General features: G+C 47.7%; 1 protein-coding gene across 1 annotated transcript; it reads left to right on the top strand.

Moving 5' to 3' along the window:
• The first annotated feature begins 7,392 nt into the window (after positions 1-7,392).
• FIZ1 (FLT3 interacting zinc finger 1) lies at positions 7,393-12,232 on the top strand. The gene is made up of 2 exons (XM_060256002.1): positions 7,393-7,620; positions 9,608-12,232. Exon 2 carries the CDS (start codon positions 9,624-9,626, stop codon positions 11,067-11,069), a length of 1,446 nt encoding a protein of 481 aa, XP_060111985.1. The 5' UTR covers positions 7,393-7,620; positions 9,608-9,623; the 3' UTR covers positions 11,070-12,232.
• The last annotated feature ends 1,368 nt before the right edge of the window (positions 12,233-13,600 follow it).

Below are 13,600 nucleotides of genomic sequence, written 5' to 3'. Positions count from 1 at the left end.
GCAAAAAATTTTATATACACACATACACTGTGGCTAATAGCCACTGATGGACCTGTGCTCCATATTTTTATCTAAACCCCTCTTGAAGGTGGCTATACTTGTGGCCGCCACCACCTCCTGTGGCAGTGAATTCCACATGTTAATCACCCTTTGGGTGAAGAAGTACTTCCTCTTATCCGTTTAAACCTTTCTGCTCAGCAATTTCATCGAATGCCCACGAGTTCTTGTATTGTGAGAAAGGGAGAAAAGTACTTCTTTCTCTACTTTCTCCATCCCATGCATTATCTTGTAAACCTCTATCATGTCACCCCGCAGTCGACGTTTCTCCAAGCTAAAGAGTCCCAAGCGTTTCAACCTTTCTTCATAGGGAAAGTGCTCCAGCCCTTTAATCATTCTAGTTGCCCTTCTCTGGACTTTCTCCAATGCTATAATATCCTTTTTGAGGTGCGGCGACCAGAACTGCACACAGTACTCCAAATGAGACCGCACCATCGATTTATACAGGAGCATTATGATACTGGCTGATTTGTTTTCAATTCCCTTCCTAATAATTCCCAGCATGGCGTTGGCCTTTTTTATTGCAAACGCACACTGTCTTGACATTTTCAGTGAGTTATCTACCAGGACCCCAAGATCTCTCTCTTGGTCAGTCTCTGCCAGTTCACACCCCATCAACTTGTATTTGTAGCTGGGATTCTTGGCCCCAATGTGCATTACTTTGCACTTGGCCACACTGAACCGCATCTGCCACGTTGACGCCCACTCACCCAGCCTCAACAGATCCCTTTGGAGTTCCTCACAATCCTCTCTGGTTCTCACCACCCTGAACAATTTAGTGTCATCCGCAAACTTGGCCACTTCACTGCTCACTCCCAACTCTAAATCATTTATGAACAAGTTAAAGAGCATGGGACCCAGTACCGAGCCCTGCGGCACCGCACTGCTTACCGTCCTCCACTGCGAAGACTGCCCATTTATACTGACTCTCTGCTTCCTATTACTCAGCCAGTTTTTGATCCACAAGAGGACCTGTCCTTTTACTCCATGACTCTCAAGTTTTCTAAGGAGCCTTTGATGAGGAACTTTATCAAAAGCTTTCTGGAAGTCAAGGTAAACAACATCTATCGGGTCGCCTTTGTCCACATGTTTGTTCACCCCCTCAAAGAAATGTAACAGGTTAGTGAGGCAAGATCTTCCCTTGCAGAACCCATGCTGAGTCTTCCTCAATAACCCGTGTTCATCAATGTGCCTACTCATTCTGTCCTTGATAATGGTTTCTACCAACTTTCCCGGTATTGAAGTCAGACTGACTGGCCTGTAATTTCCCGGATCTCCTCTGGAACCCTTTTTAAAGATGGGGGTGACATTTGCTACCTTCCAGTCCTCAGGAACGGAGGCAGATTTCAATGAAAGATTACAGATTTTTGTTAGAAGATTCACAAGTTCAACTTTGAGTTCTTTCAGAACTCTCGAATGTATGCCATCCGGACCCGGTGACTTATTAGTTTTTAATTTGTCTATCAGTTGTAGGACCTCCTCTTTTGTCACCTCAATCTGACTCAGGTCTTTCAACACCCCTTCCAAAATTAGTGGTTCTGGGGCGGGCAAAAAGTTCTCGTCTTCCACAGTGAAGACGGAGGCAAAAAATTCATTTAGCTTCTCAGCCATTTCCCTATCCTCCTTCAGTAATCCTTTTACCCCATGGTCATCCAAGGGCCCCACTTCCTCCCTGGCTGGTTTCCTACTTCTAATATATTTGAAGAAATTTTTATTGTTGGTCTTTATGTTTTTTGCAATATGCTCCTCATAGTCCCTTTTTGCCTGCCTGATCACAGTCTTGCATTTGATTTGCCACAGCCTGTGTTCCCTTTTACTAATCTCACTTGGACTGGTTTTCCACCGCTTAAAGGAGTCCTTCTTACCTTTTACAGCTTCCATTACTTTGTTTGTTAACCATGCAGGCCTTTTCTTATGCCTGTTTGTGCCTTTCCTAACTATGATAGACAACACGACTGCAATGTCTTACATAAACAGGCAAGGCAGCACAGTCTCGCGCAAACTATGTCTACTGGCTCTGAGAATATGGGAGACCTGCAGAACAATGGGTGCATCGTTGATAGCAGCACATTTGCCCGGGGAGCAGAACACTTGTGCAGATTTCCTCAGTCGGGGGGGGGGGGGAAGCCTCCCTCCATGAGTGGGAACTGAACTGGGAGTTCCTCCAGCCCATCTTCCTAAACGGGGGGTTCCCGGAGATAGACGTTTTTGCCACATGCAGCAACAAGAAATGCAAGATCTTCTGCTGCAGGGGAGGGGCGGACCCATCGTCCATGGGCGACGGCCTTCTCTTTCCATGGCATCGACGTCATGTGTACATGTTTCCTCCCATTCCCTTGATTACCAGCGTTGTGCAGAAGATATCGAGGGAGCGGCCGACAGTAATTCTCATTACTCCGTGGTGGCCCAGGCAGCACTGGTTCTCCCCGATCCTTCACCTGTCCAAGGGGATCTTCCATCAATTTCCTCCGGTCTCAAATCTCCTCACCCACCAGGGTCGGGTGGTGCATCATGATGTACCCCATCTGAAACTAACAGCATGGCGTCTGCAGTGAATTCTCTGTCTGATATAGCACAACATAAAATTTTAAACAGCAGGAAGCCGTCCACTCGCAAATCGTACGCTTCTAAACGGTTGAAGTTTGTGCAGTTCGCTTCATCTTGTTCTCTAGATCCGCTGACAGCGGGTTTACCTGTTATTTTTGATTTTTTGCTTTCCCATCTGGACAAAAGGTTGTCACTTTCATCTTTACGAGTGTACCTGGCCGCCATTTCTGCCAACCATTCTCAAGTGGATGGTCGTTGAATCTTCACCCATTCAGATACAAAGAAATTTCTCAAGGGCCTTTCCAGATTGTATCCTTCCACAAGACTGCCTACCCCGGCCTGGGATCATCTTCTGTTTCTCCATGCGCTCTCGGGAAAGCCCTTCGAACCCATGGCCACGTGCTCACTTCAGTTGTTATCATGGAAAACAGCTTTCTTAGTAGCTATAACGTCTGCTAGTAGAGTGGGTGAGTTGGCTGCGCTACGATGTGATGCTCCATACCTGCGCTTCATGAGCGAGGGAGTATTGCTTCATCCTGACATCATCTTTCTCCCTAAGGTGATTTCTTCTTTTCATTTGAACACTGACATTTTTCTGCCTGTGTTTTTCCCGAGTCCAACTTTGGAATCTGATCGGAGACTGCATGCTTTGGACGTTAAGCGAGCACTCTCCTTTTACCTCCAGCGTGTAAAACCCTTTCGGAAGGATTCTAGACTTTTTATTTACTATGCTTCTACTTTGATGGGTCAACATACCTCTTCTCAGAGACTTTCCAAATGGATAACTGAGGCTATAAGACTGTGTTATCTTCTGAGCAAGAAACCCCTTCCAGGGCCTTTGTGAGCTCACTCTACCCGAGCTATGGCCACCTCTGCTGCGTTCATGAAGGGTGTTCCACTTCAAGATATCTGCAAGGCAGCTCCCTGGTCTTCTCCACATACCTTTATAAAGCACTATGCACTGGACTTACGTCTGCACCAGAGCTCTGTGGTGGGCCGTGCTGTTCTTCAATCTCTAACCTGCTGATGGACCGTCTCACCCTCCTCCAGGTAGGATTTTGGGTTTGCTAATCTCCCATAAGTGTGATGCACAGAGACCATGAAGAAGATAAACAAGTTTCTTACCTGTAACTGATGATCTTTGAGTGGTCATCTGTGCAGTCACACTACCCGCCCTCCTTCCCCTCTACTGCCGGTCCATCCTTTGGATCATGCAGCGTTCAGAAGGAACTGGTGGGATGTCCGCTCCAGTCTCGGTGGGCCTGCGCAGTGGGGCTTCTGCGCATGTGCACTGGGTCCTGGGCGCGGAAATCCGCAGCTTTCAAGTTTACCGATCGTGATTGGCGCCGGCGCCTATATCCCATAAGTGTGACTGCACAGATGACCACTCGAAGATCATCAGTTACAGGTAAGAAACCTGTTTTTACAGGTGTTTCTGCAAGGGTTATTTGCCCCAAGTTTGATGCTGTTGGGAAGTATTCCCTGCTCTCCCAATGTTTCCCCATAGCGTCATGGTGCATTTGTACACTTCCCCTGCTTTACTCCCAAGTTTTCTGAAATAGCACAACCTGGGTCACTTTCCTGTGAGTGGAAACGGATTTTCTAGACTGACCAATACTTTGGCCATTTCCTCTCCCTACTTTTCTTTCTTTTGTAAAACATCAATTAAATAGGATATCACTGTAATGTTATACCAAAATATGCATCAGGTTCTCTGTATTTTCACCTTCAATTTTTAAAAAGTAAGTCTCTAGCATCTTCCCTTTCAGGACCTATATGGTATAAAAAGGATATTTCTGCAACAAAATGGGCTAAAGACTTGTTTTTGTTTTAAAACTGGGATCTTCGAGAAATCTATATTAGTGCGGGCCTCATTTTGGGCAGGAGTGGAGATCTGGAACCTCTAAATTTTATTATGGTCTTTCTTTCTTATCCCCCCTCCCACAAAAGTATTTGCTTCTGAGCTCCATTGTTCAAACCCCCTGTGAGAATTTTGCTGAACTCTTAAGATTTGACAAGCTTTCTCATACTTTCCCCCACACACAAAAAAGGAAAAATAACCAAAACAATGACAGATGGAAATCTTCCTCATGCCACTGGCCACGTAGGAAAAAGTAATTTAAAAAATATGATGGAAGTAAGGGTTTTGTTTTTTTTAATGACAATTATAATTCAAGAAGCATCTGAAGGTAGATGCTGAGCTGATATAACTTAGTACACCTTCCGGTGATGTCAGGGGTGTGTGACATATGTAAAGTAGTTGTGCCAATGAGCTCTAGCACCTCTTTTTTCTATGAAATGACTTGCATTAGTTTAACTAATGAAATGCTAAGAAATCACTTAAAAAAACAACAACTACCAGATGGGCTGTGTGGAAGCTCTATTGCCACTGCACAACCACATAAGCCTGTCTCGGAGTGAAAAACGCCTACGTGTACTTTTTATGCTTTATTTGATAAATTGCCTCCAGCAGATTCTCTGATTCAGCATAGAACTTTCCATAATACCGTAATAATGACAAGAACATAAAACATGTCCTCTAATTATCATTAACTTAATTAACTGTGCAGCCCATTATCCCAATACCTTTTTATTTATTTTTTTATTTATCTGAGATTTATATCCCGCCCTTCCCACTAGGTGGCTCAGGGCGGCTTACAACATGTAAAACTAACATGAAATATAAAATTAAGCATTAAAATTAACATTACATAATTTATAGTTAAAAATCTAAACATTTGTTATATACATAAAACAGTAATGTAGTTTTGTATGGCTATTGTAATGTAATTGTATGCCTTAGTAATGTATGGCTATGATATTGCTGATTGGTGTTGAAAGGCTGTTTCAGAAGGACATCTGAGACTGGTTTAGAAGCAGTGGAAACTGCAGGGCAGTAACTGAAATTACACCCTCCTTATTGCATTGGGCACTGGGCACTCCTGTCTTTTATTCTCACAACATGCTTGTCCCCAATTTGCGACAAGATGAGCATCACCTGTTGAATGTCTGCCTTGATGCCCCAGCAAATAAAAAAACAGCCACTCCCAGCACTGACCTGGATTCACATGGATTAAAAACACCTCAGAGCTATGGGCTGAGGAGAAACGTTGCTGTTTTGTCTTTTCTACTTTTTGTAATGAAAAACTGAAGCTTTCCTCCATATGCCTGCTTTCCCTCAGCTAGATTTGTCAGCTCTGGGTTAGGAAATGCTGGAGACTTTGGAAGTGGAGCCTGGGGAGAGACCTCAGAAGGATATAATGCCACAGATGCCATTCTCCAAAGCAGCAGTTTCCTCCGGGGGAACTGATCTTGGCTGTCTTGGAAATTTTGGAAACTGGGAAATTTGTCTTGGAAACAGATCTTTTCTCTTGGAAATCTCCAGGTGTTACCTGGAAGTTGGCAACTTCAGCTTTTTGTCCAAAGTAAATATGACACTGTTCTGATCACACTACCAGTGGCATTTATTTCTTCATTTCATTCTCTTGACTTACCGGTGGCGAAACAAAAATTTGGCGCCACCTTGAACCCTAGAAGCAGTCAACCTCCTTTACCCAGGCCACTATGAGGGGGCCTGTGGGGGCACAGCCCCCCAACTTCTGTAAGAGGCCCTCTGACTCTGGGGCCTCTGCCATGGCTCCAGGGCAGCGGAGAGGCCGCTTCTGAGGTGGGGGGGGGCATAAGCAGTCCCAGCCTCTGGCCTGAGTTAAAGGGCCCGCCCATCAGCTGTTTCACGGGCCCTTTAACTTGAGGGGGCTGGGGGGCCCTTCTGCTGCTGGCCCACGTTTTAGTGGCAGGAAAGGGAGGGCTGTGGCAGCTCCCTCTCTTCCCCACCAATAAAATAATGTGCAGGCCAGTGGCAGAAGCAGCCCCCTGCCCCACCCAAGTTAAGGGCCCGCGAAACAGCTGATCAGCGGGCTCTTCAGTGCTGGGGGCTGCTTCTTCCACTGGCCCAAGCGTTATTTTACTGCTGGGAAGAGAGCACTGCCTGTGGATCAGCTGTTTCACGGGCCCTTAACTCCAGTAGGGGAGGGCTGCTTCTGCTGCTGGCCCATGCCTTATTTTACTGGTGGGGAAGAGAGGGTAGTGGTGAGCTCACCGCTGCCCTCCCTTCCCTGCCACTAAAACAGCACGTGGGCCAGTAGCAGAAGCAGTCCCCAGCCCCTGTGCATGTTAAAGGGCCCGCAAAACAGCTGATCCACAGGCCCTTAACTGTGGGAGGGGGGGGCTGGGGGCAAGTTGGTTGGGGGGGGAGGGGAGGGCGGTGGCAAGAGAGAGGCAGGCAGGCAGGGAGAGTGCCACTAGAGGGAAGGTCGTTTGGGGCACTGGGCAGCAGTGCCCTTAAAAATGTAAATGCCACCCCCACCTTCCAAATTCTGGCTACAGCCCTGCCTTTACCCGTTTCAAACATGGCGGGGGAGGGGCATGTGGCTGTCCCAGCAGCAGTAAAGATGGTGCCTTCCCTCAGTTCTTTGCCCAGAGCACGGAGGGGGGCTCTCGTCCCGCCTCCCTTTGCCAGTAGTAAAGATGGCACCTCGATTTCCGCCCCCCCCCCCCTTTATGCACGAAACGCTTCCCGGCTTAAAAACGTTGAGAATCGAAGATTTACTGCTGCTATGAATTTCCGTGGATCGAAAGGCTAACCTTTTATCGCAGTCTGAGCAAACATCCCACCCCATCCCCCCTGCCCACACTAAAAATGGCATCTCAGCGAGGTTCTCCGATGCTTCCCCGTCCCTTACCACTTGCCCACAATAAGGATGGCCACGATGCGACCGTTCATAGTCCTCTTTACCTCTTTGCCCACAGAAAAGATGGGTGCAGAGAGGGGGGTGGGGTGTCCTGTTAACTTCCACAGGGGCTGGATTTGAGGGTGGCGGGGACGCAGGCTGCAGCGAGAGGTCAACACCCCCGCCCCCGGACCGCTTGCTTCTCTGGGGGGTGGGAGAGGCTCTGCCCCCTTCCTCTGACGAGAAGCGACTCCCTCCGCTACGATGTCGGCACCTATAAGAAGTTGTGAGTACCGGGAGGTGGGGGGCGAAGAAGGATTCGGGGAGCGAGTCTCCTCAGCCTCAGGAAAGCAAAGGGACAACAGGGAGATCTCCCTTCTGTCATACTCATACGCACTATACAGTACACGAGAGGCGCTAAGTGGGACAGGCAGGTAGAAAGGATGCAGGGGCCAAGATTCCTGGGTTCTTTAGGAACGGGGCAGCATTAGAAGGGGTTTTTTTTATCGGGGGGAGGGACGTTGCTGCTCAAAACCACTTAATTCAGATTTGACACAAACACACTCCCTTTGCATACTTCTTTCATTGATGTAGCCCGGGGGGAGGGCAAAGGAATGATTTCCTCCATATCCTATTAATGTGTGATTGTAGTTAATGTGAATAGATTAGCGATCATGATCTCAACCCTCATGTGGCAGTAGTTATTCTAGAATAATGAACTGGAGGTGCCAGCAGGGGTGGCCTTAACGGAGCAAACAATGTTAATAGGATCATGACAGATGCTGGGTCTTTTGGATTCTTCTGAGGGAGAGGAGACTCTCAGGTACAGGTTTGCAGATGTCCTGACCTCTTCCCGTCCCTGGGTTTTTATATTGCTACCTCAATAAATGATTTAAACAGTGCCAGAACAGTAACAGTTACCTAGTCATCTGTTAGTACATCCTTGTACTGTTTTGCTCTGTCTTGTTCTGTTTTGTAATCCGTAGGACACAATACTGGCACTGCGAGCTGTTACTCCTGAACATATTTTTGTAGCGTTGCATCTACTGATAGGTTGCTGGAATATATATGCCTTGGGTGAGGGCATGTGACTTGGAACCTGGGTTCTTTGAGAGACAGTTAAAGTAGGATAATTTGGGAGTAGGGTGGGAGTCTGGACTTCTCTGTTTCTTGGACGAGATAGAGAATTTTGTTCCTGGTTTTAATCTTATAAACACAAAGCTCAGTCTCCTGTCTACAATCCCATAGCCTATCAAAGATATCAGGAACTGCTACCCTCAGAAGGTTTCTTAGCATATTGTTTTGCTCTTGCTATATTTTTATTCGTTTTCATCCTTACCCTATCCCTATATTTAGATGGTGTACAAAAAAAAATCATTGTCCCAATTAATTTCATACCAAGCTAGTGAAATTCCCTTGGGATCTCAGAGGGTGATTTGCCTGAAGTTAATTCCCATGGTGACTGGACATAGATTTGAACCTGGGGTCACACATGTTCAAACCCACTCCTGTATTTACTGACGCATACAGAACTGAGAAAATGAGAGAATTCCCCAAAAACCTTTGACTCAGCTTCCAGTTTTAAGAAAAAAAGCTGAAAGTGTAACTTCTTCATCCCTGGCCTGTACTGAAACAGGCTAAGAATATGAAACAGAAACAAACTGCTATCTTTTCCTCCGTCTCTTTCCCCCATGTTCTTGGATCCCTTGCATCAAATTATAGATTAGGGTAGGAACCTGGCTTCTTGTGCTTTGTAAAGTATTAAACCATCTCTTAACCAGACTATCCTGATGTATATTGTCCACCCCAATCCCTATCCCACATGAACAGCCATTTTCACATACATGCAAACTCTTAAAATTCCTGCCTTGGCCTCTTGTGTTAGTCAGCTAGAATGGTTCCCTTTCAACTACTGCAGCTACTGCTTTGCCTCTGCTGATGTGGATTGTATGGGTTAATGTGGGGGGGGGGGGGGGGCGGTGGCGATATGTATGCTAAGGATTGGGATCAATGTTCCCTCTAAGCTGCAGAGTCTTGTGAGCAAAAATTCTACTTTGTGAGCTACTGGCATTAAAGTTTTGAGCTACAGTGTAATATAATTTGCTCTGGGGCAATTTTTCCTGAGCTAAGACAAAAATGTGTGAGCTGGAGGCTAAAAATCTGCGAGCTAGCTCACACTAACTCATCTTAGAGGGAACATTGATTGGGATTCACTGGCTTTTCCCTCCCTTTCATTGCTATGATTCTATTACTGTCCCCTTTCTGCTGTTTAGAGGCACTGTTGGGTAAATGGAGAACTGCGATGAACAGTGGCCAGAGGGCCAGCGCCCCCTTGAGGCACCGGGAATTGGCACTGCCACCAGATCTGTGGAAGAGTGTGCGGTTCTGTACTCTGATACGGAGGACGATCCGTCGCTCCTGACAGACAACGGAGGCGGCGCCCGGGCCCCTTTCCACTGCTCTGAGTGTGACAAGAGTTTCCGCTACCGCTCAGACCTACGCCGCCATTTTGCCCGGCATACTGAACTGAAGCCTTTCCAGTGCCCTCACTGCATCAAGAGCTTCAAGCATTCCTTCAACCTGGTGAACCACATCCGGAGCCACACAGGGGAGCGTCCCTACCGCTGCACCATGTGCCCGAAAGGCTTTCGGGACTCCACTGGACTTCTCCACCATCAAGTGGTCCACACCGGAGAGAAGCCCTACTGTTGTCACGTCTGTGAACTGCGCTTCTCCTCCCGCAGCAGCTTGGGCCGCCACCTCAAGCGGCAGCATCGGGCTTCCCCTGCTGCCACAGCCCCTCAACCCCCTACCCCTCGCTGCCTAGCCTGCGGCAAAGAGCAAAGTCCCCTGGGACACCTCTGTAGTGCTGGGCGAGGTCGGGCTGCCCCTTTTGGTTGTGGGGCCTGTGGCCGGCACTTTCAGCTGGCCTCTGAACTGCGACGCCATTGGCTGGCTCATACAGACATCAAGCCCTTTAAATGCCCAGAATGTGAGCGGGACTTTAACGCCGCGTCCTTGTTAGAGCGCCACAAACTCACACATGCCAAGGACAGGCCCCCGCCTTGCCCAGTCTGTGTAGGGAAGGTCCAACAGGCTGACAAGGGTCTAGAACTAGAAGGTTTGGAAGAGGAAAAGAAAGAGGAGGAGCCAGAAGAAGGGGCCCTGCAGCACAGCAGAGGTTGCCCAAATCGCCACTCACCAGACACCCGGCCCCCAGAGACCTTGTACCAATGCGAATGCGGGACCTTTTTTGCTAATGGCAACACTCTCGCGGCTCATTTGACTGCCCACGGAGGTGAGCCCTCCTTCACCTGTGGCATCTGTGGCCAGCCCTTTGTGAATCTGCAGTCCCTGGAGGAGCACCAGCTGAGCCACGCTGTGGCCACACCTCCAACCCCTGGCTCGGGCAGCGAGCTGGAGCGCCACCTTTTGCCCCAGCTGGACCTCCGAACGTTCCCAGCCCGGCCAGGCAAAAAACTCTACAAATGCAGCGAGTGCGAGAAATACTTCCGCAGCCCCCGGGATCTCGACCGGCATGTCTTGGTGCACACCGGCGAGAAGCCCTACCAGTGCACCGAGTGCGGCAAGTTCTTCCGGCACGAATGCTACTTGAAACGGCACCGGCTGCTGCACAGCGGCGAACGGCCTTTCAAGTGCACCGTCTGCCACAAAGGCTTCATCACTCTGAGCAACCTTTCCCGGCATCTCAAGCTGCACCGTGGGATTGACTAGTGGGGGACTGGGAGCTCCTGAAACTATAGTCCTGCCCTGCTTTCCTCTACCTCCACCCTAGGGGCAGCCAGAAGTGATCCTGTTGTGGAGACACAGCTCTTGCCTCATGCACTCAAAACCCACACTCGCCTACCCTTCCCTCATGGTCCGTTAGCTTAGGGTAGAGGCCTTGCGATGTAAAGATGACAGCAATACAAGAAAGTATTACTTACTAGTGTTCCGTTTTGCAGCTGGTAAAAATATCTTGCACATACTCAAGAGCTGTTGAGTATTAGTGGTGCTTGCTTGGACAGGGAATTGAGCACTTTGGATTTGTTCCTGCAATATTCCAGGTGGAAGGAAAGGAATGCCAGGGACTTAACCCCTTCAGTCAAGGCGGTTGTCTCCAGGAGTGCTACCCAAGTGAGCCTACCCATGCCAAGGTTCCTTTATCCCAGATTAGTGTAAGTGCTCTAGGACAACTGTTCTTAGAACATGAGGATGACTTCCCTAGGAGGGTCTCCCATTGGTCATGGGAGACACAAGCTCCTCCCGGGGATGTGTTGAGCTTTGGACCAGGAGACCCATGACTAACCTACCACCAACACTTCCTTACCACCATCATGCAGGAGGCCTAGCTTTTGTGTTCATAGGCAGCACTATTGGTCAGTGTAAATGTATTCTTTTGCAGGAACCTTACATCATGCTGTTGGACTGCGTGATTCTGTTCCTCCCTCTCCCCCCCCCCCACCCCTTGATCTTCTCTGCCTCTGGACAAGAGTCACTGCAGTTAGGACAGACTTCTGCCTTCCCCATTCCATCTCTAGAGGCATAGCAGCATCCTGAACCTCAGACTGCCAGGATTTTCACTCCCCCAAGGAATTCTGGCCATGAGAATGGATGAGTCAGGTTCAAAAGATTCTCAAGATCCTCACAGAATTACATTTCCTGAGGCTTCCAGGGGAAAGGAAGGCTCATTGACCTGATGGAAAATCCATTTGTAGGATAACTGTGCCCAGCGTTATTTATAGAGAGGCTTGAAGGTTTAATTTAGGGAACCCCTGCTTAACAGCTGTAATATGTCTGAGTGCAAACACTTTTTTTAAAGTATCCCTTTTAAAAAATCATCACGTGTTCAGCTTAAAAATGGCAAGGTTTAACAACAAAAATAGTTTCCTTCAGCCCCCCCCCCCCCCCGCAAATTTCTTAGCTTTAGACAAAAGGCTGAAACTCTTGTTTTTCTTTTTTTCCCTTTCCTTAGCGGTCACGAGGACTAGCCACTTAGTTTTTCAATGAAGCAGCTCACACATCACAGTCTTTGCCCATTAGCCAGTGGAGCACAATTGTCTGAAAGAAAAAAGCATGCTGCCTGTAGAGTGTGCAGTCCTCATGTCTGCTTTAGGGTGCCTCATCTGCTTGCCTAACAGTATCTGTAGGCCTTCTGACATGGTTAACTCAAGCAGTTTTGATTAGAGTGCTCGAAGGTAGGTTGCTTCTGATCAGAGGTGCAGCTTGTTTTTTGGCTTCACTTTTTCTCTTTGCTTCTTGTTCACAACTCAGAAACACTTTCATTTCTAACAAATTTACTTTTTGTCTCTGAAATTTGGTTCAATGCTTAAAAGGATGTGTTTGCCTTCATGTTAAGGCTCAGCTGTTGGGGGGAAAGGTTAAGTGTTACAGTGTAAGGGCAACTTCGAACATACAATATTTGGTGAAGAGAGAATTACAACTTTTGTAATGCTCAATAAATTTCTCCTTTGTGCTCGGATACATGGGTTGGGGGACCGGTCGACTCTAGAGTAGATCCAGACTTGCCCGTCTGTATTCAAAGGAGTCTCCCAGAATGCCGAGCTTGTTCAGGGGGTTGGTTTTTCAGAAGCCATGAAGCTGTTGAAGAACAAGCTGGAAAAGAATGGCATATTCTACATACAGAGGCATTGTTGATTACTTCAGCACATCAGAAAGGAAAAACAGCTTCCTGTTCCCCTTGGCTTCTCTGCTGTCCACCTGTGTCTGTCTTGGTGGCACCTGGGCCGGACAGATTGGGCTCTGTGTGTTCTGTTCAATAATTTAGATTTCAGTACAGAAACAACTCTCTCCACCCTACACCCCCCACGAAATAATTTACTGACAAATAGTTGTTTTATTCTCTCTCTCTTTTGTTTGCTTCGATAAGCCCTTGGTAGGACCTTGAAAATAATCTAATAAAAGCCAGCTCCTGACCAAATTCCAGTTCCTTATCTTCTGTGGAATGCAAGCCTCTTGGCTGGGCATTTCTCTACAGCATACGTGTCTGTGCCCTTGTGTGTTTCGGAGGACAAGGCCATCCTATAGCAAAAGCCTTGCAGGGGCAGATGCCGAGCCGTTGCACACATGAGGCTGAGATCAGCTAAAGCAAAAACCACACATAGACTGAACCACACACCTGAATTAAAGGAGGATCTTGTACAAACTGAAAGAGTTGCTGAGGCAGGTAGCTGAGTCTTCTAGCTCTGTATTACTGAATCTTCTGTCTGGTAGCAGCTCTCCGTATTTAAAGGCCTTTTGCTGCC

Source organism: Heteronotia binoei, chromosome 15 (genome assembly GCF_032191835.1).
Source record: "Heteronotia binoei isolate CCM8104 ecotype False Entrance Well chromosome 15, APGP_CSIRO_Hbin_v1, whole genome shotgun sequence".
Lineage (NCBI taxonomy): Eukaryota > Metazoa > Chordata > Lepidosauria > Squamata > Gekkonidae > Heteronotia > Heteronotia binoei.
This window is presented reverse-complemented; position numbering and strand designations above follow the sequence as displayed.